Genomic DNA, 26305 nt, shown 5'->3' with positions numbered 1-26305 from the left:
CAGCACAGCGATCACTCCACACCGGTCGTTGGCCGTGGCCTAGAATCGAACTAAAGTATCGCAGGGTTTGTAGCGCAGTGCGATAACCACTACGCCACTGATAACCCCCCCACCCCACACACACTTAAAAGATCAGTGACAAAGAGCCAACTTATTCCGCGCTCGCTCTGCTCCGCATATAAGGGGCCACTGCCCGAAACGTTGTTTACGGGGGCGTGGTGACCTTTGGCGACAAACGCGGTTCGTAAATCCCTGGCGTCTTTGACCCCGCCCCGCTGCCGTACTCGCACTTTGAACTCCGACCCGTGACGTCATCACCAGCCGCCACGCTGCTGCACGTGGTCGAGAGCCTCGCCGCTACGAGGGAACGAGAGAAACGCGGAGGCGCTCACGACTCTACCCCGACCCCACAGAGGTACTAACGCCTCGCTAGCGCGACCCCACAGAGGTACTAACGCCTCGCTACTGCGGCCCCACAAAGGTACTAACGCCTCACTACCCCGACCCCACAGAGGTACTAACGCCTCGCTAGCGCGACCCCACAGAGGTACTAACGCCTCGCTAGCGCGACCCCACAGAGGTACTAACGCCTCGCTAGCGCGACCCCAGAGGTACTAGCGCCTCACTACTGCAGCCCCACAGAGGTACTAACGCCTCACTACCGCGACCCCACAGAGGTACTAACGCCTCGCTACCGCGACCCCACAGAGGTACTAACGCCTCGCTACCGCGACCCCACAGAGGTACTAACGCCTCGCTAGCGCGACCCCACAGAGGTACTAACGCCTCGCTACCGCGACCCCACAGAGGTACTAACGCCTCACTACTGCAGCCCCACAGAGGTACTAACGCCTCGCTACCCCGACCCCACAGAGGTACTAACGCCTCGCTACCGCGACCCCACAGAGGTACTAACGCCTCACTACCGCGACCCCACAGAGGTACTAACGCCTCACTACCGCGACCCCAGAGATGCACTAACGCCTCACTACCGCGACCCCAGAGAGGTACTAACGCCTCACTAGCGCGGCTTCATAGAGGTACGAGCGACTCACTACTGCAGCTCCCACAGAGGCACTGCCCACTACCGCAGCCATAGATTTGCCAACGCCTCACTTCCGCAGCTCCACACGGATACCAACGCCTCACTACCGCAGACCCGCAGTGGTACTAACACCTCACTACCGCAGCTGCACAGCGTAGACAGAGAGATATGTTTCCACAGCAGCTTAACGGTGCAGTGGAACTAACTCCTTGCTACAGCAGGCTCCACAGCCAACTGCTCGCCTGCAGCTCGATACACGACCGCATCCGTATCGTGTAGTACGAACGACGCAGCAGTATTCAATGTAGCACATGGGGTGCGCGCGAGTCGTGTACTAACACGCGCCTGTGACTCCGCTCAGCGATGGGGAAGAAGTCGAAGATCGGGAAGGCGCGGCGCGACAAGTTCTACCTGCTGGCCAAGGAGACGGGTGAGTGTGCACGTGGCGCGGCCTGAGCCCACCGCAGCCTGAACTACCAAACACAACGACGATCACCCTCGCAACCACAACGACAGTAACCGCTGGCCCCCATTTCAACAACCACAACAACAACAACAAACACTGCTCACACCTCAACAACAATAACCACTGCCCCGATCTCAACAACCACTACCACCCTCACAACAACCACAGCAACAGTAACAACCACTGCCCTCATCTCAACAACCACTACCACCCCAACAACAACAAACACTGCTCACACTTCAACAACAGCAACCACTGCCCCGATCTCAACAACCACTACCACCCTCACAACGACAACCACTGCCCCCATCTCAACAACCACTACCACCCTCACAACAACCACAGCAACAATAACAACCACTGCCCCATCTCAACAACCACTACCACCCATCACAGCAACCGCTAACGCAATCGCAACCACGACCACAATACCTACAACCATCGAAAAAAAACCAATCCAACCCATCACGACAACTACGGCCAAACATAACTACAACCACTTTAACCATACCACAGCAGCAACCACTACCACCAGAATAATACCACTACCACCGCACAACAATCACTACCACAACAATTATTACCACTACAACAACCACTGCAGCCACTACCACCACGACCTCCCTCCCATTGGCTCTTTAACCAAGCTCTTTAACGTTGCTCAATTCAATAAACACTTAAACTATACTACCATTACAACTTTGATAAGAGTGCTGTATGTTGCAGGCCACTTGACGTTTTGGGCCTTTGTGACAGTGTTCAGCTACTGTGTTTTAAACAAAAATAGTAACATTGTAGTAAGAGTGACGATCAATCAATAAATCATTGTATATTTGGTTTTAACACGTAGGCTTTGTTTATTTGTTACACGATAAGTCCTGTTTAGCCAGTCATTCAGCGAGTTTGCACGGAGGATTCGTGTTGCATCACTGCAGAAAAGGAACGGCAACATCAAAGCGATCCGTACGAAGGCACGGGCAACACCGGAACGGAACGCGTCCGATGTGCAGGCAACGTTAGTTCGTGAAGAAAAAAAAGCGCAACAATATGAACGAAATAAGCAGGCGCATTGCACCGAAAACAAGGACGAGGTGATGAGTGGTTGGAGAGGAGCTGAGCGCGTGGCAAAGCGATCACGATCGAGCGAATAAAACCACAACGAGCATCATCAGGCAACAGCCAGATTTGTGGAGGAATCCTCCTGTTCTTAAATAGAGGAATAAATGTGATGTCGTCACTTGTGAGCCAAAAATAACGGCAAATCTTCTTTGGTTCTTTCGGTAAAGTCACGTAGAATGAGAATAAAATAATAAATTGATAAAATAAAATAATAAATTGACACTCCAGCGCTGTCCTCCAGACAGTCTCGTCCCCTTCACCTGATGAAGGCCGCTTGTGTTGTGGCCGAAACGCCGTGAGAATATTATTGTGTTATTTTGTTTTATCAATTTATTATTTTATTCTCATCCTACGTGACTTTACCGAAAGATCCAAATAAGATGAATCCTTGCAGTCACGAAAGCTTTCAATCGAAATAACGGCAAAGTTCGGTAAGGTGCAGAGCGGCTGGCGGGGGTGTGACGCGGCTGTGCGGTTGCTCTTCTGCTGCAGGCTACCGCGCTCGCTCTGCCTTCAAGCTCATCCAGCTCAACCGCAAGTTCGGCTTCCTGCAGCGCGCGCGCGTCCTCGTGGACCTGTGCGCCGCTCCTGGAGGATGGTACGCGACTCGCCGACATCACACCCGGACACGCACGCTCACGCACACGCACACAGCATGCTGCCGGTGATATTGTTACACGACTCGTGCACACCGAGCGGTGCCTGGAATATTTTGGTACACGACTCACTGAGTCGTGTATGCCGCGCGGCGCCTGTGAGATTGATACGCGACTCGCCGAGATGACTCGCGCACGCACTGCGTGCTGCCTGTAGGATTTTGTTGGTAGTCGACTCAACTTGAGTTGTGCACACTGCGTGGTGCCTGGTAGGGTGGTATGCGGTTCACTTAGTAACGCACAGACTGTGTGGTGTCTATACTCTTTGTTTCTTTCGGTAAAGTCACGTAGGTGAAAAAAGAAAAAAATAAGAAAGAGTAATTTTAGATTTTTTACTCTTATTTACATTTTTTCACCTACGTGACTTTACCGAAAGAACCAAAGAGTATGGATCCTTGCAGTCACGAAAACTTCAAATCTCGAATGTGTGGTGTCTGTAGGGTAGTAAGTACCATGCCTCACTGAATCATGTACATACACTTGTGGCATCTGTAGTATGGTACCTGACGCGCAGAGTCAAGTGCAAACACACACAGACACACACACACTCCGTGGTGCCGGTAGATGGGTACACGACTGAGGCACGCACTGGCTGCAGTCTGTAGTGACACACACCTCTAGCCAGTGGTGTGAGAAGGACAGCAAAGACCAAAACTGATTCCGCCGGCCAACCAGGTGCCTGCAGAAGGTTGTACAGCAAATATGACGATCACAAGACCACATATATGCTTGATAATTCTCTTGCATGCATTTTTTTTTAAATCCAGATGATTGCTGCCTCCCAAATGCAATAAAACCACAATTCTCCAAACAGGCAGGCAGGCCCCTTCTGAAAACGAGGTTGAGCATCAGCGTGTCGTCTATTGTAATGTATCACCAGTGAACTCCTACAATAAGCCGTGCACACCCAATCGATAGTCGATAGAGATGCAGTGCTGTTGTGATCACCCTTTGTGGTGCTTCGGACATGACCTGCGTGGAATCTCGACCCGTCATTTATGACGAGTCGCGTTGTGATATGTGAGCAACCCTTGATATATTACGCATTGTGTTTCCAGGCTGCAGGTGGCATCGAAGTTCATGCCCATCTCAAGTCTCGTCATCGGTAAGGTTTGCCTCGAAAGTAAACGGCGCATTTGCCCCATGGTCGGATTAAGGTTCTTGCAGGGCCTCGGCACTTCTGTTTCTTAGGCCTTAAGTGATGACTTTCTGCAGTTGCTGCTGCTGCTCCCCCATGTTACTACCGCCGCTGTCACTCGGAAATGCTGATTAACCATAGGACAACAACGCTTGTCTTCCCTTACACTAGATTGAGAATGAGATTGTGCAAAATCACAATTTCAAAGATGTTATTGCTGATTTTACAAAGAAAAAAATCGCGAAAGCTTCATCTATGGCGTTAAGTTATCTCACCTCATGAACAAAAAAACGATTCACTTGACCTTGCCTCTTTGTGCATACACTGTGCTTATCCTTGCGATATGTATTTATTCAAGACGATACCTTGGTTGCATTTTTTTTATCATACATACAAACAAAAACATAATATGGTCACATTTCTTTTCGTAAGGCCCTTTAGTTTTCATGGGCCCTAGGCACGGTACCTACTGTTGCCTATTGGATAATACGGTACTGGTTTGCGTGCCATCCGTGCGCGTCGGCATTTTCGCGAGTGAGTGGTTGCGGGTGGATGGTGGACGCCTCGTGGTCGTTGTCGTCGGCAGGCGTGGACCTCGTGCCCATCAAGTCCATCCCGAACGTCGTCACCCTACAGGAGGACATCACCACGGATAAGTGCCGCCAGGTGCGCTCATGGTTGGGGGGGGGGTGGCAAAACGCAGCCGAGCAGTGGCACGTCTGCCGCTTGTGGAGGGAGGTTTTTCTGCCCGTTTCAGCCCGGCTGCCCGCCCTGGTTAATGGTGCCCGGGTGCATTAACAGCGAATACGTGCCGTCTGCGTCAAGAGTGGACGTTCAGGGTCCCTTCACGTTCTTCGCAGTGCGCATCAAATTTGTTAAGTTGCCCGCAGATTGCTCGATTGGGGAAAAATAAATGGCGACGTCGCCTTCTATATTGGCAGGTCCTTGCCCATCTGCTGGCCAGCGCTGCGTACAACTTGTACAGCTGGGTAACCGCTTCTCTATCCTGCAGAAGGGCGATTGCCAGAGGACATTGCATTTTGCACATTGCATATTGTTAAATAGCATACAGTCCTACGCTGTGCCACTCCAAACAGCAAACTTAGTCCTTCCCTGAACCCCAGCTTTAATGCAAAGAGCTACGTTTATGCACTGCTTAGGACCGCCAAACCCATCCTTTCTCTTCGTGCATCGCAGAGGGCCTGCCGCATGGCTGTGGCCGTTTGTTTCCGACGTTTGCGCCGTCGGGAGTTTTATCGCATCGGGCCGCATCCCGCTCCTCGTCTCCTTGCCGAGGTCTTCCTGTGGGTTAGGCCTTGATCTGGCCGGCGTTGACGATTCAACTCGTGACGTTGCTCCTGCTCGACCGTGAGCTTTTCCACGTTCTTTGGGCTGGCTCTTTTGTTTTTTTTGGGACAGTGACGCGGGCAGGGGGGGTTCTTGAAAGCGTGGGTTTTTTGTGGTAAAAACCTTAACGCCGTGGACGCCGCGCGCGTTCGTTCGCGCGCGCAGGCTCTCAAGAAGGAGCTGCAGACGTGGAAGGTGGACTGCATGCTCAACGACGGAGCGCCCAATGTGGGAGCCAACTGGTCGCACGACGCGTACGCCCAGGGTGAGACGGTGGTGGGGGGGCAGTGGGGGGGGCGAGTGTGAGGCTGGGTAGTCGTAGTAGTCGTTGCGGTTAGTTGGATGCCCTGTGCAGACAGCGTTCAAACTAGGGGGCGGCTAGCCATGGAGGAATTTCCTTGTGAGGCAGCACCACAGCTGATCCATCATGGTAATTGCATCTCTGGGTTTCCCTTAAGGTCTGATAAAAGGGAAATGAATGTGGATTGAGGCCCTGGCAGCTGATGGCACGTATGCTCTGCAAGTTGGATTCGAATTGAGTTAACAGGAGAGGGATGCATAATACAGGTTTTTTTTGGGTTAAATTGCGTAAATAATTACGTCGTTAAACCCGTGATATTGGTCGCGAAAGTCAAAGTAGAGGGATGGGAGGGGGGGAGCGATCGTCATGTATTCTTAATAAAGACGGTCTGCATTAGAGTAGAATGTGGTGTCGAGCAGAGGGGTTGCGGTAGAACAGGGTGTGCGGTAGAGTGGTGTGGGGTGGGGTGTAGAGTGAGGAATGGTGTAGAGCTGGCTGTGCTATATTGCAGGGTGTGCGGTAGATCAGAGTGTGGGGCAGAGCGGCGTGGTGTGGGGCAGAGCGGCGTGGTGTGAGGCAGAGCGGCGTGGTGTGAGGCAGAGCGGCGTGGTGTGAGGCAGAGCGGCGTGGTGTGAGGCAGAGCGGCGTGGTGTGAGGCAGAGCGACGTGGTGTGGGGCAGAGCGGCGTGGTGTGAGGCAGAGCGGCGTGGTGTGAGGCAGAGCGGCGTGGTGTGAGGCAGAGCGGCGTGGTGTGAGGCAGAGCGGCGTGGTGTGAGGCAGAGCGGCGTGGTGTGAGGCAGAGCGACGTGGTGTGAGGCAGAGCGGCGTGGTGTGAGGCAGAGCGGCGTGGTGTGGGGCAGAGCGGCGTGGTGTGGGGCAGAGCGGCGTGGTGTGGGGCAGAGCGGCGTGGTGTGAGGCAGAGCGGCGTGGTGTGACGCAGAGCGGCGTGGTGTGAGGCAGAGTTTGGCCGTCACGTGACGTCTTCCCGCCGTGTTCCTGTCGCCCGCAGCGCGGCTCACGCTCCAGGCGCTGAAGCTGGCATGCGATTTCCTCAACAAGGGCGGCTGGTTCATCACCAAGGTGTTCCGCTCGCGCGACTACCAGCCGCTCATGTGGCTCTTCCAGCAGTTCTTCCAGAAGGTCCAGGCCACCAAGCCCCAGGCATCGCGTAGCGAGTCTGCCGAGATCTTCGTCGTGTGCCAAGGTGGGTCTCCCCCGGGGGGTTTGGGGGGGCACATGTCGGGGGTCGTAGGAGGGGAGGATGCACCAGTCGACTAAAAGATGGCACGCATAATTTGTCTCACGGGGGTCAACAGCCAGTCAGCAAGCATAATTTTAATTGACATAAGGCTATCATGAAGGTACTGTATTTCACGTAGTGGTAGTTTCACAGTAGGGGGGGCGATGTTGCCTTTGTGTTACTCTGTGTACTCCCAAATTTGGACCGTAACACGGTCACACAGTGGCCTACCTACTCGCTGATTTTGAATGTCGCCACAGGATCATTAATGTCCACCGTGGAACAGACAGCACACACTTGGGAGCTGTTATACCGGTAGTATTAACCAAGGTGGTCTACCGGGTTAGAACCGCGAACGTCTGCAACAAGCGGCCAAGCCACTGCCACTGGGCCACGTCATGGGGTTGGGGTGGACAGTCAGATAAATGCACAACGTGGCTCGGGATACACTGGGCATGACTGCAGTCTCCCTGCAAAGAAAAAAAAACTGAAAATCAGCACCAGTGGTAGCCGGAGAGGTTGAAATCATGATTTATTTAGCAAACGCTTTTACACGTGACTGATGTATTTCAGAGCGCTAGATATGCAAGAAAAATCGATGAATATGTTTGTCAGTGTTATATGTGAGTGAACGTCAGTCCGTGTAGCCACAGAGCCATGTGACAGCCTCCTCCTCCAGCACGTGCAGGGCAACCAGTCCGCCCGGCACGCCCTGACGGACTTCACAGCTGGCGACGACGTGCGGCGCGGCCCTCCTGGCTCCCCGCAGGAGACCGTGCCGCACTATTGGAGTTCGTTTTACACTTCTCCAGCGTCTGGAAAATGAAACGCGCGCCGTACGATATCGTCTGTTGTTGTCGTCGTCGTTATCATTTTATGTTTAGGTTACAAAGCTCCAGACAAAATCGACAGCAAGTTTTTCGATGCAAAGTACGCATTCAAGGAGGTCGAGATCGAAGCTAAGACCATAAGGGACATTGCCGACGACAAGAAAAAACCCAAAGTGAGGCATCGTTGCGTGCACGTGCGCATGGTTGTCTGTTGCGTGGTGTGGTGCATTGGGGTCGTTGAGCCTAATGATGCACTGTGGTCAACATCGGTGGAGGTAATGCACGTCTGCGTGGCAGTAGCCTGATGAAGTGCTGTGCCCTGCCTCAGTTGATGCTGTGGAAAGCGACGGAGTCGAGTGGGTTTCTCACGTTTGTTCAGGGTTTGTATCGGGCCGTCCGGCTTCAGCTCCCTTCAGGTGTGGAGGTGGGGGGGGGGAGGGGTGTGCCTGTAGAGTTTTTGTGTGAGAGGTGGAGAGGGTCACCATAACAGTGGTATGCCGCTAAGGGGAGTGGACTTGGGTCGTGCCAAATTAACGTTCGGTCAGCGTCAGTCTTGTCTCGTTTGGTCGGTGTAGATGCAGAGCAAACAACTACAATTTCACATTCAGGTGGTCAAGCGAGATAACCTCGTTAGGAGCTGGCCCTCTTTGGTGTCCGGTTTTCGTTCCGTGCCAAACAAAATACCTGAAAGGAAATCGTCCAATGTCCCCCCGCGGGATCCCTCCCGTGAGGAAATCTTTGAGACGCGGCTGCAGCTCTGCCTGGCTAAACGATGGAACGCCACCTTGTTGCTCGTACGCTGACTCGCCGCGCCCGCGGCTGTGCGTGCCGCGTCACAGGCCGAGGGATACACGGAGGGGGACTACACGCTCTTCCATCCTCTCCCAGCCACCGAGTTCCTCAAGTGCAGCAACCCCATCGACTTCCTGAACAAGTGCAGCCAGGTGAGTTGCTGCCGCCCGCTCCTCGGATGAGCACGGTTGGTTTTTCCCGCGCCTCCGACTAGCACGGCTGGCTACGTACGGCGCGAAAGAGGCTCAACAACGTGCGTACGTGCAAACGTACGCTCAGGCGGCGGTCGTTGGGCGCGCGAGGCTACGGCCTGTCGGCTCCATCAACATCACGCCAATGTTTGTAAGTCAAAACAAATCAATTGGCGAAACTGCGTTGGCAGTGGTCTAAAAGTACAGTTGATAATAATAATAATAAAAACTCACTTTTGTCAGTAACACTCCGTGGCCTTAAAATAAAATGTAATGAGCAACGTTTCAGGTGATGGCTCATTCTTCAGAGCACAAAAAAGTTCGAATTTGAAGGCAGTGTTATTGATGCGTGTGTTGCGTTTTTCAATATACTTTTTATGCACTCTTAGAATTATTATCAAGATTCAGCCACTGTAATATAGCTATGCACATCATGTTTTGTGCCATTACAACAAAATATAAACCAAAGGGTTTTGTGCCACAGCTGCGCAGATGCCCTGTTGTTTGTGTATTCATATGTGCACTGCTGGGGAGTGGTAGTGTGCACCGCTGGGGAGTGGTAGTGTTAGTGGTTTGCGCTCTGCACTCCGAACCTGGGGACCCGAGTTCAATTCCCATTCGCCAACATCAGTGACGATTATCTGAACCAGTCCTGGGCCCTCCCCTAGGCCGACCCAGCCTCAAATGAGGACCTGGTGTGGTGTGTAAACATCGCCACTAGCGAGATAAAGGCGGCCGGGCGTGGTGCTGGCCACCCACCCCCTCGTGTGCCGCGCCGGCCTTCATAGGTGCTGGCTAACAGCACTTGCCCCCTTACATTCTGTTAAGGTTATAGAGGGGATATTTGTCAGGCATAAGTGCTGTGGTTACGTCACCGCAACTTAGTAGCGAACGGCGGTTCTTGTTGTTGCATGTGTATTGTCTACATGCAGTTGAGGAGCAGTACAGCATGTGGTCAGCGCACTGCACTATGAACCCCCCCAACCTGAGTTTTATTCCCGGCCAAAGCCAACACTAGTGGCGAGTTATATCTGAACCGGTCCTGGGCTCAGCTTCAAGAATCTCCACACTCCAGCGTGGGGAGGCTTTTATCCAGCAGTGGATTATCAATGGTCTGTAAATTGCCCCCCCCCCCTCATCTTGCCCCTCCCCCTTCCCCCCCACCTTGCCCCTCCCCCTCTAGATCGTGCTGGATGACCCACGCATGGTTTCTCACCCAAGCACCACCAACGAGATCGCGGAGTGCTGCCGAGACATCAAAGTGCTCGGGCGCAAGGAGCTTAGGTGAGCAGCGGCGGCAGCGGTAGCGAATAGCGGTGGTCGTAGCAGCAGCAGTAGCAGTATCGGCAGCATTGTTAGCGGCAGCCGAAACAACGGCAGCAGTCGTAACAGGAATAGCAAGCAGCAGCAACTGTAGCGGCAGCAGCAATCGCGAGGCAATTTGAACCCGGGCCCCTGCACTGTTGAATAAATCAGGGACCAGATGCAGACGTACAACAACCTAGAAATGGCATGAGTTCGCTTTAAGATCAAATTTGTTGCAACTCTTTGAGTAATAATTATCGAGTCACGATATTGGGCATTCAAATAGTTGAGTGAAATCTCACGCCTGTCCGTTAACAAGTTGGTATTTGTTGAGAACGCGTCGACGATTATTGGGGAGCGGCACGGCCCAGCAGTAGCGCGTTAGCCACACGCTGTCCTGGTTAATACTGCTGGATGTATTAACCATAAAATACCCGCACGTCCGATTCGCAGTGGACGTTAAAGATCCCCTGACGTCATTCGAAAAACAAAAGGCCATTGTGTGCTGGCGTCATGGCCAAAATCTGAGAAATTTCACACATTGCCCACTAATTATTAAATTGGGATTACACACGGAAACATCGCGCCCTCTCCACTGTGAAAATACCACAGACTGTGTCCGTGAAACGTAGCGCCTTACGAACGACTAGATGAGGAATGGCTTTCATTACAAATGTGCTAAATTGTTATTATGCTCCGAGTGTAAACCTGTTGGGGGGGGGGGGGGGGGGGGTGAGATATTATGGGAGGGAGCGGTGTTGAGTTGACCCCGTTTGGTGACCACCCCCTTCAGGTCGCTCATCAACTGGCGGACAAAACTGAAAAAGAGTTTGTTGCGGGCGACCGAGGAGGGAGCGGCACCCGTGGAGAAAGCGGCGCCCGCGGAGGAAGCGGCGACGCCGGTGACGGCTACAGACGGAGATATCAGGTGAGTTCGCAGGCGGGCGCTTCTCATCGCAGCCAGGTCGCTGCAGCAGGGGGCAGTGTGCCCGGGGTGAGCGCTCTCTCTCTCGCTCTCTGTCCGGCTCACCATATTACAAACGCCACACAGTGTGAACGTGCGCATTCCACTGCCGCAGCTGCTCGGGGTTTTACCCTGTGAAATAGGTGCCTGCTGTCAACTCGGCCTTGGCGGGGAACGCGCAAGCCACGCACAAACTCGTGAATCCTGCCGACGCGTTCCAACGCGCTAGCATCGCGGGAGCGTGCGTCTAATTGTGTATTTGTTTGTGCGTTCGACCGGGTGTGCTGTTCAACACCGTATTAATCGTAATCGCAAGTCTATTTCCTGAGTAAAGCCCACTGAGCTAAGATGCTGTTTTTTTAAAGGGCGACTCAGCCCGCAGACAACATCAAAGCATTCGCGCAATCACAGATAAAACAAAATAATTTCATCGCAATTATTTTGTAAAATTACATTCACACTTAAACTGACTATTAAAATCACGAAAGATTAAGTGGGGACAGATGGCAGAATGGAGATGCCAAGAGACCTCTGAGGTGGTTCCAAATCTGTGGGGCAGCTGCATTAAAATGCTTTTGATCCAAATTGTCTGCTTAACCTGGGAACTATTAGTAGACAATTGGCCAGCGTGTCGCACATTTTTAGGATTGTCCAACGGTAATTACAACGGGTCAGACAAATGAACAGGGGTCGGCATACTGCCCTCATAAATCGCAGATTTGAAAGAGCGTTGCTCCGGGATGACTAAAAATATTTTGGGGGGCCGAACATCAACGTCGGGAGTGGCGCGGCTGAGCCCTGCGATCACTTCTCGCTTCTCGCAGCCTCGACTCGTCCGAGGGGGAGAGCGACGGCAGGCAGGCGGGGGCGGTCGATGGCAGCGACGACGACAACGAGGAGGAGATGGAGAAGCAGCTGGCCGACATGAAATCCGACGAGGTGGCTGACCTCAAAAGGTGAGGGCCTGTGCGGCGAGGCTTTCTCGTGTCGAAGTGCCACGGTGTGGCCGAGTGTCCCTGGGCGAACCCCGTTTGCAGTAACACTGGATGTGCTGTAACACTCGTACACAGTGTGGTGGATTCCAAGCGGGACGCGGGGGTCGGCGGGGGGTGGGAGTAGATGTGGGGGTGGGGGTAGATTTGGGGGGGGGGGGGTAGGCTGGGGGGTGGATGTAGATTGGGAGTTGGGGGTCTATATTAAGGGAGGGGTGTACATTGGGGGGGGGGGGTAGGGTGGGGTTCCCCCCCCTCCCCTGGAGACCACCTGGGCTTCTAGACTACGCCCCTGACAGCTCTACTACGTTCGTGCCCTGGGCTACTTTGCAGAAGCGTCGGCATCGTGTAGCAGCCTCGTGCGGCCTAGAGAGTCAGTCCGAGCCTTCGGTCCCCGTCGCCTCCCCCGCAGAAAGAAGAAGAAGCTGCTGAAGGAGCGGCGGAAGCTGCGCGAGAGGATGGAGTTGAAGATGGACGTGCCCGGAGACTCCCTGGCCGAGAGCTCTGACTTCAGCCTCTTCAACCTAAAGAGCATCAACAAAGCCAATGTGCCCGCTTGCCTCCACCCACACCACCATCAGCCACTCACCTGCGCCCAACACACCTTCATCTGTGCATGCGTGTGTGCTCGCGTGCATTTTACCGATGCGTGTAAATTTTACTCTTTACTTTCATAGCTTGTTCTTTGTGCTATTAATTGTATAATCACCTTTTAGTGTTTGTCGTTTGGAATGTCGTGTATATATATATTTTTGTACTGTGCTTTGAGATGTCATTAGGAAAGGCACTCCCTATAAAATCATCATCATTATTAATGTTGTTGTGTGTGTAGATGGCGGAGATGGAGCAGGGGGACATGTCTTTGGCGGCTCTCGTCGAGGTGATCGGCCCGGCGGACGACGACGTCAACATGGGGGACTTCAACGAGGAGGCGGACGGCGACTCCGCCGACGAGGAGGAGGAGGAGGTCGCGCTGCCGCTGCACAAGATCCGGGGCGGCAAAAGGTGCGGCGGTCCCGTCTTGGCAGCACCATCTGCAATGCAGGCCGGGGGGGGGGGGGGGGTGGTGGGTAAGGGTTGGGGGGGGGGTGTGTGATTTGTAACAGAGAAAACGACGGCAAGAAAACCTGTAAACTGATGTCGGGGGGTGTTTCACGCTACGCTTCCACGAGGAACGCGACTCAGGTGTTGAGTTGGAGCTGCCGTTCGCCGGTGAGCATTGAGATCGCGCGTGTTTGGCTATTTTTTCTTCTCAACTTGGTTGGTCACGACTGCGGTCCGAACTCTTGTCAGTCGTCTCACTCGATGTGAGCAGACCTCGATACCCTGCGTCAGAGTTCCAGCCAAGTGGGAATTCGTTGCCGGAACAAAAATTGTTACAGGTGGTGATAACATGTAAATTTAACTTGAGTGTTGAATTTTACCGTCAATGCTGTCTTGATCTTTTGCGAACGAGATTTTTTTTTGCATCATGGCTCGGGTAACGTTCAAAAATCAAGGAAACGCCACTTTTCGGAAAACCACGGAAAGTTCTTCTTTGACTTGAAATCTGTAGAAGTCATGGTAACTCATGCCAACTCACGTTGATTAGACGTGGCCGTCCCACGGAATCTAGGCTCGCACGCCGCACAAGTGCATCCACACACCGACTAACGCACACGCGTGCCGTGTCCACCTCGTGCCGCCTGACCGAGCATGCCGTCCGGCAGGAGGGAAGTGACGCCGGAGCCGTCGGAGGAGCAGCCCAACGCCCTGGTGGTGGATTACGAGGACAGCGAGAGCAGGGCCCAGCGCGAGACCAACCTGTGGTTCGGCAAGGCGAGTCGCCCTTCGGCACGGCCCACAACCCTGCGAGCCACTCGCCTCGCAACCCTGAGCCCTTATCCACTCAGCCAATGAATCCCATCATTCAGCTCCTGACGCACGAATCCCGTACCATGTGGAGGGAAGCTATAGCTGCTGGTAATGACCGTTGGTGTCGGTTTGTACAGGACATCTTTGCTGGCCTGGAGACGGAGGTGGACGAGCAGATGGAGCTGAAACATGCGCAGAGGATGTTCAAGAAGATGGCCCGTGCAGGTGCAGCCTCTCTGGGACACGCACAGCAACGACTAGACACCTGTCACCACGTACATGACATTTAGTCACCACCTAAACAACATCAGCAACAAGATGATCAGTCACCACGCACGCAACAACAAGACGTAGTCGCCACACAAAAAAAAACAATACAGTCAGTTACCATGTAAATAACAACAACAAGACACTCCCACCAGTGTGGGTCTTGCCATCCGTCTGGCGCTAACAGATGGCGGGCAAGGCCCCCTTACCTCGACGCGTCTCCTACTACCTTTGTAATGGGGAGCGGTAGTATCGCGGTTAGCGCAATGCGCTACAAAACCGGCGACCCAAGTTCGATTCCCGCTCACGGCCAACACCAGTGACAAATATCTGAACTGGTCCTGGGCCTTCCCTAGGTTGACTCGGCCTCAAATGAGTACCTGGTGCGGTGTCTAAAAACATCGCCGCTGGGGACACAAAAAGGCGGTCGGGCGTGGTGCTGGCCACCCACCACCCCTCGTGTACTGTCAGCCTTTATAGGTGCTCGTAAACAGCACATGCCCAAATAGACTTAACGCTACACGGGGGATCTATGTTGACTTTGTAATGCAGACAAATAGGACGCCCTAGTGTGTTTTTAATCCGCGTTTCCTCTCAGCCGCGAACGAGCACGAGCAATCAACCACGAAACAGGGGAGTGGACAGGACGACGTGGGGGGCGACGCCCAACCCTCGCAGCCCAAGGAGGAGTTCGGCTCGGACAGCGATGATAGGTGAGCATCTTACCTCACCCACCACGCAATGTGTGTGCTTCTGAGAGAGTCGATAGGACCAGCGGCGATGGTAAGCAAAACCCATAAAATCCATTCTCCAATAACTCTGGAATCCTATAACTTGCGGCACCCCTCCCACTGTGGTTCGCGTCTGAATGGTTAGTTGACTGATGTACAGGTAGTCCCCGAGTTACGATGGTCCGACTTACGATATTTCGATCTTACGATGGCGATAGCGATACGACCAAATTGCCATCAACAACCTAAGATCGTTCAAGTATGCAGACGACGGATAGAATCTTGGTGAGTACAGTAGAATATGATGCGTTACGGATACGTTCAATGCATGTATGATACGTAGCTTTATCGATTTCATTTTAGGGTTACCACGATACGATACATACGTTCAATGCATGTTAAAGGTTTTTATAGCAGATAGGATTGTTTCCTGAAAAAACTTTCTATTAAATTGCAGTTCATATAGGTAGGCTAAGAATTTACCTTGTTTTTTACTTTAAATTTTACTGTGCAATACAGTATTGTAATTAATAAATACATACAGTATATAATTTCTACAGTACGGTACTGTAAATTGCTCTTATGCTAAATTATCACCATTCTTTAAGACTCCTGGGTAGGCTAGGCCACCTTCGACTTATGATATTTTCGACTTACGATGGGGTCGTCGTAACGCATCTCCATCGTAAGTAGAGGACTACCTCTATATTTGTTCTTGTCCTGTTTAATTGCTTAGTAGATTGGCGGTACGCTTGGTTATTGTGTAGCTCGATTTCCGCCCAGGTGAGCGAGTAAATAAGCGCGCGAGTGTGGCGTGCGTCCGCTGACGTGATGGGCCGCTGCTCACCTGTGCGTCGCTGCGTCTGTGTGTGCGAGCAGCGATGATGACGACGCTGCTCAGATCGCGCGCCTCAAGGAGCTCTCTGCCTCCATCAAGACCGGACGGCGAGGCCGCTACGCGGCCGCTCCGGACCTTGACCTCGACGACGACGATCACTTCGAGACGGTCCCGATCGAGGAGCCAGGTGAGTCCGTTTGACGCGGTCCGCTATCTGCGGCACAACGGCGTCGTCCTCGCCTCCAAGCGGTGTTTCTCAAACTCCGGTCCATGCCACGCCACGGTGAGCCTTCACGGGTTTCATTCGCAAAAAACGCCACACGATCGTCAATAACACCGTTGCTTTGAAAGGAAAATATGTAACAGGTGATGTTTCGGGCAAAGGCCCTTCATTGCACATAAATAGGATTACTTTTTTTATTATGCTTGTGCACCACTGCCAGTGCAGCAATCAACAAATAATTTATCTACCCAGTATGCCAAGCTCTCCCATAGATATGCAAATCGAGCCACTACACGTTACACGCACCTGATGATTGGTATTGACGGCAGGCTGGATTGCGGTGGCGTCGCAAGGACTGGAGTTTTGAGAAACATGGATCTGGAGTGACACCTCCCGATTTCTTCCCTGGTCCAGCAGCTCTCATCACAATTTGCTCATGGTTCAGAGCAGCGTTACTCGTACTGGGGTCGTGACTCCACCACCAACACTCTGACGGGGGTCTCAAGATTCTCGGCCAAAAAAAAAGGATCTTGGGACGAGAAAAAGATGGAACGCGTATGCTGGCGGACCAACGCAAGCCCAGAAACCACCACAACAGTTTGTGGATAACACCTGCTGAAGTGCCAGGTCAAGAAATGAAATGAGGCATTTTGAAAATATTAATCGAGAGCCTGTCTGTGCCTTGCTTCAGCGAAAATCGAGCGAGTGCTGGACGCCGAGGGCCTGGCGATCGGCAGCCTCATCGCCACCTCCCGCAAGAGGACCCGCGACCTAGTGGACGGCTCCTTTGACAGGTGAGGCCTACCTGGCGACGGTTACCCAGCGAGATTTTACCTGGTGATGGCAAACAAGCGAGGCCAACCTTGCCGATGGTTAACAAGCAAGGCCCACGTCGCGAGATTTTACCTGGTGACGGCTAACAAGCGAGGCCTACCTGGCAACGGTTAATAAGCGAGGCCCACGTCGCGAGATTTTATCGGTGACGGCCAACAAGCGAGGCCTACCTGGCAACGGTTGATAAGCGAGGCTTTACCCGGTGACGGGTAAAAGTTGACGAGTGATGCCATTGCACGGTCCCCTTCTACAGCAGAACGTATATCGTCCCAGTTTGACAGGCACACCTCGACCGGATTAACTCTCACGAGTCTTGTCCCCCGTACGTGCGCGTCAGGTTCGCGTTTAACGACGAGGGGGAACTGCCAGACTGGTTCACCGACGACGAGCGCAAGCACCGACGGAAGATGCTCCCCGTGGACAAGGCAACGGTGGCCGAGTACCGCAAGCGCTGGCAGGAGATCAACGCGCGGCCCATCAGGAAGATCGCCGAGGCCAAGGCTCGCAAGAAGAAGAGGGTGCGCACACGCGGCGTTACGTTACCATTTGCCATCGCGTCGCCACCACCACCACCATCTCGTCATAACCGTCGCTTGCTTCGGGATCACCCTTCGCCAACACGTCAAAGTCGCTGTCATTGTCATTACAGCCGTCGCCTCCCTATCATGTTCGTGTCACCGTCATGTCCGCATCATGTCATTTTTCACCATCGCTTACCCATTGCCGTGACTGCCGCCGCCACCGTCACGTGACCGTCACGATGAGGATGCCCCTCTCTCTCGACTTTGCAGATGCTGAAGAAGGTGGAGAAGGCGCAGAAGAAGGCGGAGGCGGTGGTGGACACGGTGGACATCTCAGAAAGGGAGAAGATGGCGCAGCTTCGCAGGTACAGCCTCGTTGGGGCACGGCTGGGGCGACCCTGATGAAAGAAATAACTAAACTATTTTTTACAATTTTTATTTTACCAGGTAATGCCCACTGAGCTATATAGTCCTTTTTTAGAAGCGATCTGGCCACAAATGATGTGGCTTATAATGTTGAAATTTATAGCATAAATGTGGAGGGAAAAACCGAACCTGGAGAAAAATCCACACGACCACAGGAGAGAGAAAGTCATATACAGCAGGTATCAGGGTCGGGATCGAACCCACAACCTCCTGCATACCAGGCGAGGTAGTTAACATCTCGCCACCGAGACTCGGTGAAGCTTTACTGCGTAAATGAATGACATGATATTTCAAATCGGGCAGTCTTGGGTAAAATTATTTTCATCGTGACTTATTCAGAGACCGTTGCACCAGTCTTGATTGAGATTTTAAAGTCGTTCCCTTGCCTCCGCAGCATCTACAAGAAGGCTGGCGTGAAGAAGCAGGACAAGGACGTGACGTACGTCGTGGCTAAGCGGTCCTCCGGCCGCAAGGTCGGCCGCCCCGCCGGCGTCAAGGGCCACTACAAGGTGGTGGACGCGCGCCTGAAGAAGGACACGCGCGCCAAGCTCCGCAAGGAGGGCGGCAAGAAGAAGGGGGGTAGACGAGGTGGCCGCTAGCCGTCAGAACGTCGCTGCCGCTGCAGTTAGTACATGCAAAACCGGGCCTGCTAAATGACATCCTTTTCCGACATCAGTGTACATACATACAAACAACCGCTAGCCGATCGGTCATGGGTATACACATGGCCTCGAGTCCTCCAGCGCTGTGGAGGCGACGAGGGTTGGTGAAATGCTGCGGAACTCTTCCCGTAGGCATCGAGGAGAGGTGCCACACACCCTGGCTTGTCCGGGAGAAGTCAGTACCAGCAACAATGTGGACTCCACCTGTTCTGTCTGTATGAGATGGAGTGTGTCCTCCTCCCCCCCCCCCCCCCTTGTACACGTAGTATTTCTCCGGGTGCTCCGTTTTCCTCTCACATGTAAACACTCATTATTGCCCAATAATACCTTAATACACAGAGGAGCGCAGAGCTTGGGGAGGAGTCTGTGGCGGCCCGCGGTGTGGCTGCCTCCACCCGCTTGTCTGTGGCTCCTCGCGCTCCTGGGTCGTCCGCTCTCTCTACAAGAGAGCGGACACGCGGCATTGCGTTACAACTTGACATTATTATTAAATTAACAAGTACAACCGTACGTCATGCTTTTTGCGTTGCTCGTTTTTTGTGGATGGCAGTGGCATTTGAAGTTTTTAGTAACAAAAAAAAGATAATATCAGATACATTAAAACAAACATTTAATATCAGTTTTAGAGTAAGTTTCCCCAAAATATAAACTCAGATGGCAAAGGTTATTCTTAAATATCAATATGCACACAGTGAAGGAACTTTTTATCGCTTGTGATATTCAGAGGGACACAAATAAGCAAGCACAGCAGAGCATGTGGATTTAGGATGGCTGTTGAGGGCAGAACGAAATCAAAATTGTGAAATGAAGAGAGGTGGATAGAAGTGGGGTTGGAGTTTTTGAATCACGGTTGCTGAGCACAGACCCAGAACACGCAGTGGCTGGAGACAAATATCACTTAAAGTTGCAAGGCACAACACGTTCCTGGAATTGAGCATAGTAAGAACTTTGGAAAAGAAAGGAGATGGGAGACAATTCTAAATTCTTACCTTGGGCGAGAGGGGAAAAAAGCAAAAAGATTAAGTGTTTTCAATGTTTGATTTTGGGAAGCGGAGATGCGGTTTAACTTTTCGCGGTCACGATTAAAGAATTTAAATTGCATCGATGGGAGTGGGATAGATGTAATGCCAATATGTGCTTTGTAGGGATGATGGTGTCATTGTATTTCAGTGCTGCAACGTTGGGTCTCCTGGGTCCATTCCCACCCATCAGGGAGATTATTTCAGAGGGCTCAATTTGTATCCATTATACGAATGGTTGTGTGCGTGTTGTCAGATTTCCCAAGCAGCTGTTAAATGTCCTTATCTGAAGGTAGGACTGCGTTCATGGAAATCCTGTCGTAAATTGTACCCTATTTTCCCATGGACAGAAATCGTCTGAACATCATTTGCCGATGTGTTCTTTTTATCGGCCATATATAACGGGGTGTAATCGGTAAAAATCCACAAAAACACTTGATAATAACAAAAGCTTTACGTCAAATTACATCGGAAACCAGCAACACTGCCCGCAGACTCAACACTGCCCATAGATTTTCATTTAAAGCTTTCGTGACTGCAGGGATTCATATTCTTGGTTCTTTCGGTAAAGTCACATAGAAGGGAAACAATACAATAATAAAAATATAAAACAATAAAATTCTCACGACGTTTCGACTGCAACACAAGCAATCAGGTGTGAAAACCACAGCAAGAAAATTTGAAAAAAGTGGCGTTTTATTATTTTATTTTTAACGTTAGCACCACAGAGAGCGATTTGACAGTTTGGTCAGATGGACGAGTCCATCTATGTTCGGAAAAGAGGAGGGGGGAGACGAAAAATAATGGATGCGGTCTGAAAGCCACCTTAAGCGTGATCAATCAAGACCCGAAATGGTTTATCAAATCCTTCCAATGATTGCTAAACCGGAATCCATCTTCTCGGTTGAAATTGTCTCTGTGTTTGTATATGTATATGTGGATGGCCTCATGAACGAATCTGTCATGGTAGCCAGATGGCTTGCACACGCTTAAGGTGGCTTTCAGACCGCATCCATTATTTTTCGTCTCCCCCCTCCTCTTTTCCGAACATAGATTGACTCGTCCATCTGAACAAACTGTCAAATCGCTCTCCGTGGTGCTAACGTTAAAAAACCCGCCACTTTTTCAAATTTTCTTGCTGTGGTTTTCACACCTGATTATTGCTTGTGTTGCAGTCGAAACGTCTTGATAATTTTATTGTTTTATAATTTTATTATTTTATTGTTTCCCGTCTACGTGACTTTACCGAAAGAACCAAGAATATACTGCCCGCAGACTCAACACTGCCCGTAGACTTAACACTGCCCCCATCGCCTCAACACTGCCCGTAGACTCAACACTGCCCATAGACTCAACACTGCTCATAGACTCAACACTGCCCGAAGACTCAACACTGCCCGAAGACTCAACACTGCCCGTAGACAAAACACTACTCATAGACTCAACACTACGCGCAGAATCAACACTGCCCGTAGGCTCAACACTACCCATAGACTCAACACTGCCCATAGACTCAACACTGCACCATAGACTCAACACTATCCGTAGACTCAACACTGCCCGCAGACTCAACACTGCCCATAGACTCAACACTGCCCAAAGACTCAACACTGCACCATCGACTCAACACTGCCCGCTGACTCAACACTGCCCATAGACTCAAAATTGCCCGTAGACTCAACACTGCCCGTAGACTCAACACTGCCCGTAGACTCAACACTGCACGTAGACTCAACACTGCACCATCGACTCAACACTGCCCGCTGACTCAACACTGCCCATAGACTCAACACTGCCCAAAGACTCAACACTGCCCGTAGACTCAACACTGCCCATAGACTCAACACTGCCCGTAGACTCAACACTGCACCATCGACTCAACACTGCCCGCTGACTCAACACTGCCCATAGACTCAACACTGCCCAAAGACTCAACACTGCCCGTAGACTCAACACTGCCCATAGACTCAACACTGCCCGTAGACTCAAAATTGCCCGTAGTCTCAACACTGCCCGTAGACTCAACACTGCCCGTAGACTCAACTCTGCACGTAGACTCAACACTGCCCGTAGACTCAACACTGCCCATAGACTCAACACTGCCCGTAGACTCAACACTGCCCAAAGACTGAACACTGCCCGTAGACTCAACACTGCCCATAGACTCAACACTGCCCGTAGACTCAAAATTGCCCGTAGGCTCAACACTGCCCGTAGACTCAACACTGCCCGTAGACTCAACACTGCACGTAGACTCAACACTGCACGTAGACTCAACACTGCCCGTAGACTCAACACTGCCCATAGACTCAACACTGCCCGTAGACTCAACACTGCCCGTAGACTCAACACTGCCCATAGACCAGACATGGGAAAAGTACGGCCCGTTGGGCTTTTTAATCCGGCCCGCCGAACTGGTCGAAATATTATTATTATTAAATAAAATTTTCCCCTTCTCCTGTAATGCAATCCATTTCCCTATTAGATGGCGCACTTTGACCGGGAGTTACGACATGTTTTTGTATTGTTCATGTTCGTGCAATTTGTTCAATTGCCTTGCAAATAAATGCTTTGCTACATGTTAAAGGCCAAATCCTTTCATGTAATGATTTTTACATGTCATTTATATTAGTTCACACAAACACTCCATCCATCTGTTCCTGGCCCATCCCCTCTGTCAAATTTTGGAACCCATTGTTGCCCGCGAGTCAAAAAATTTGCCCACCCCTGCCATAGACTCAACACTACCCGTAGACTCAACACTGCCCATCGACTCAACACTGCCCGTAGACTCAACACTGCCCATAGACTCAACACTGCACCATAGACTCAACACTGCCCGCAGACTCAACACTGCCCATAGACTAACACTACCCGCAGACTTAACACTGACCATAGACACAGCACTACCCGTAGACTCAACACTGCCCGTAGACTCAACACTGCCCGAAGACTCAACACTGCCCTTAGACTCAACACTACCCATAGACTAACACTACCCGCAGACTCAACACTACCCGTAGACTCAACACTGCCCGCAGACTCAACACTACCCATAGACTCAACACTGAACATAGACTCAACACTGCCCGTAGGCTCAACACTGCCCGTAGAGTCAACACGGCCCATAGACTCAGCACTGTCCGTAGACTAACACTACCCGCAGACTCAACACTACCCATAGACTCAATACTGCCCATAGACTAACACTACCCGTAGACTCAACACTGCCCGCAGACTCAACACTGCCCATAGACTACACTACCCATAGACTCAACACTGAACATAGACTCAACACTGCCCATAGACTCAACACTGCCCATAGACTAACACTACCCATAAACTCAACACTGCCCATAGACTCAACACTGCCCGAAGACTCAACACTGCCCGTAGACTCAACACTGCCCATAGACTCAACACTGCACCATAGACTCAACACTGCCCATAGACTCAACACTACCCGTAGACTCAACACTGCACCATAGACTCAACACTGCCCATAGACGAACACTACCCATAGACTCAACACTGCACCATAGACTCAACACTGCCCGCAGACTCAACACTGCCCATAGACTCAACACTGCCCGAAGACTCAACACTGCCCGTAGACTCAACACTGACCATCGACACAACACTGCCCGTAGACACAACACTGCCTGTAGACTCAACACTGCCTGTAGACTCAACACCGCCCGTAGACTCAACACTGCCCATAGACTCAACACTGCCCATAGACTCAACACTACCCGTAGACTCAACACTGCCCATAGACTCAACACTCCCCGTAGACTCAACACTGCACCATAGACTCAACACTGCCCGTAGACTCAACACTGCCCATAGAAATTTAACTGCCCATAGACTCAACACTGCACCATAGACTCAACACTGCACCATAGACTCAACACTACCCGCAGACTCAACACTACCCGTAGACTCAACACTGCCCAAAGACTCAACACTGCCCATAGACTCAACACTACCCATAGACTCAACACTACCCATAGACTCAACACTGCCCATAGACTCAACACTGCCCATAGACTCAACACTACCCATAGACTCAACACTACCCATAGACTCAACACTGCCCATAGACTCAACACTGCCCGCAGACTCAACACTGCCCATAGACTAACACTACCCATAGACTAAACACTGAACATAGACTCAACACTGCCCATAGACTCAACACTGCTCGAAGACTCAACACTGCCCGTAGGCTCAACACTCCCCGTAGACTCAACACTGCCCATAGACTCAACACTGCACCATAGACTCAACACTGCCCATAGACTCAATACTACCCGTAGACTCGACACTGCACCATAGACTCAACACTGCCCGCAGACTCAACACTGCCCGAAGACTCAACACTGCCCGAAGACTCAACACTGCCCGTAGGCTCAACACTGCCTGTAGACTCAACACTGCCCGTAGACTCAACACTGCCCGTAGACTCAACACTGCCCGTAGACTCAACACTACCCGTAGACTCAACACTACCCATAGACTCAACACTGCCCGTAGACTCAACACTGCTCATAGACTAAACACTGCACCATAGACTCAACACTGCCCACAGACTCAACACTACCCATAGACTCAACACTGCCCATAGACTAACACTACCCGCAGACTCAACACTACCCGTAGACTCAACACTGCCCGCAGACTCAACACTGTGGATGTGTATGCTTTAACTTTAACATAGCCATTTCTGTGACCAGTCACAAGCTAATCACTCAGCTATTTCAATGCTAAATTCTATGCTAATTCCTTTGTCAAGGCGCTTTGTTTTTTCTCACACAGCTTAAAGGTCGCGATCTGAGCGTGGCTTTGTTCGCTCCAGCGCTGTCCTCCAGACAGTCTCGTCCCTTCACCTGATGCAGGCCGCTTGGGTTGTGGCTGAAACGTCGTGGGAATTTTATTGTGTTATTTTATTTTATCAATTTATTATTTTATTCTCATTCTACGTGACTTTACCGAAAGAAACAAAGAAGATTAATCCTTGCAGTCACGAAAGCTTTAAATTGAAACTGCCCATAGACTAACACTACCCATAGACTCAACACTAACCATAGATTTAACACTGCCCATAGACTCAACACTAACCATAGACTCAACACTGCCCATAGACTCAACACTGCCCGTAGACTGAACACTGCCCATAAACTAACACTACCCGTAGACTTAACACTGCCCATAGACTAACACTACCCATAGACTAAACACTGAACATAGACTCAACACTGCCCATAGACTCAACACTGCTCGAAGACTCAACACTGCCCGTAGGCTCAACACTCCCCGTAGACTCAACACTGCCCATAGACTCAACACTGCACCATAGACTCAACACTGCCCATAGACTCAATACTACCCGTAGACTCGACACTGCACCATAGACTCAACACTGCCCGCAGACTCAACACTGCCCGAAGACTCAACACTGCCCGAAGACTCAACACTGCCCGTAGGCTCAACACTGCCTGTAGACTCAACACTGCCCGTAGACTCAACACTGCCCGTAGACTCAACACTGCCCGTAGACTCAACACTACCCGTAGACTCAACACTACCCATAGACTCAACACTGCCCGTAGACTCAACACTGCTCATAGACTAAACACTGCACCATAGACTCAACACTGCCCACAGACTCAACACTACCCATAGACTCAACACTGCCCATAGACTAACACTACCCGCAGACTCAACACTACCCGTAGACTCAACACTGCCCGCAGACTCAACACTGTGGATGTGTATGCTTTAACTTTAACATAGCCATTTCTGTGACCAGTCACAAGCTAATCACTCAGCTATTTCAATGCTAAATTCTATGCTAATTCCTTTGTCAAGGCGCTTTGTTTTTTCTCACACAGCTTAAAGGTCGCGATCTGAGCGTGGCTTTGTTCGCTCCAGCGCTGTCCTCCAGACAGTCTCGTCCCTTCACCTGATGCAGGCCGCTTGGGTTGTGGCTGAAACGTCGTGGGAATTTTATTGTGTTATTTTATTTTATCAATTTATTATTTTATTCTCATTCTACGTGACTTTACCGAAAGAAACAAAGAAGATTAATCCTTGCAGTCACGAAAGCTTTAAATTGAAACTGCCCATAGACTAACACTACCCATAGACTCAACACTAACCATAGATTTAACACTGCCCATAGACTCAACACTAACCATAGACTCAACACTGCCCATAGACTCAACACTGCCCGTAGACTGAACACTGCCCATAAACTAACACTACCCGTAGACTTAACACTGCCCATAGACTCAAAACTGCACATAGACTTCACTGCCCCAGTACATGAAGCAGTCGCCCTCCTTCGCTATGTACGGTGCGAAAGAAGCTCAACATACATACATACATGTATATGCATTTGTAATCTCCAATTCACTAATCAGGGACTCGCGTATTACCACCGTGAGATGCACGCGCATCATCTCCGACCAGCCGTTGCCCTTAAATCTCGAGCAAATGAACCTCGGCGTCCTCTTGTTGCACGCGCTGAAGGAAGAGCATG

General features: G+C 51.3%; 1 protein-coding gene across 2 annotated transcripts; it reads left to right on the top strand.

Annotated features, from left to right (window-relative positions):
- The first annotated feature begins 263 nt into the window (after positions 1-263).
- FTSJ3 (FtsJ RNA 2'-O-methyltransferase 3) lies at positions 264-19252 on the top strand. Of its 2 annotated transcripts, none has more exons than XM_032967698.2 (22): positions 264-415; positions 1407-1475; positions 3123-3228; positions 4345-4391; positions 5011-5090; positions 5937-6036; positions 7082-7276; positions 8197-8315; positions 8982-9086; positions 10309-10409; positions 11224-11358; positions 12219-12350; positions 12799-12934; positions 13219-13391; positions 14096-14204; positions 14378-14465; positions 15106-15220; positions 16118-16263; positions 16991-17093; positions 17471-17651; positions 17925-18019; positions 18475-19252. In XM_032967698.2, exons 2-22 carry the CDS (start codon positions 1409-1411, stop codon positions 18677-18679), a joined length of 2538 nt encoding a protein of 845 aa, XP_032823589.2. In that variant the 5' UTR covers positions 264-415; positions 1407-1408; the 3' UTR covers positions 18680-19252. The 2 variants fall into 2 exon arrangements, with proteins under 2 accessions (XP_032823589.2, XP_075928739.1); XM_076072624.1 differs by lacking the exon at positions 264-415 and adding an exon at positions 863-875.
- Positions 19253-26305: the final 7053 nt, after the last annotated feature.

The sequence above is a fragment of the Petromyzon marinus genome, chromosome 38 (genome assembly GCF_048934315.1).
Source record: "Petromyzon marinus isolate PM22_M1 ecotype Great Lakes invasive population chromosome 38, UKy_Petmar_22M1.pri1.0, whole genome shotgun sequence".
NCBI lineage: Eukaryota > Metazoa > Chordata > Hyperoartia > Petromyzontiformes > Petromyzontidae > Petromyzon > Petromyzon marinus.
Note: the sequence above shows the minus strand (reverse complement) of the source record. Positions and strands in the feature narration are given on the sequence as shown.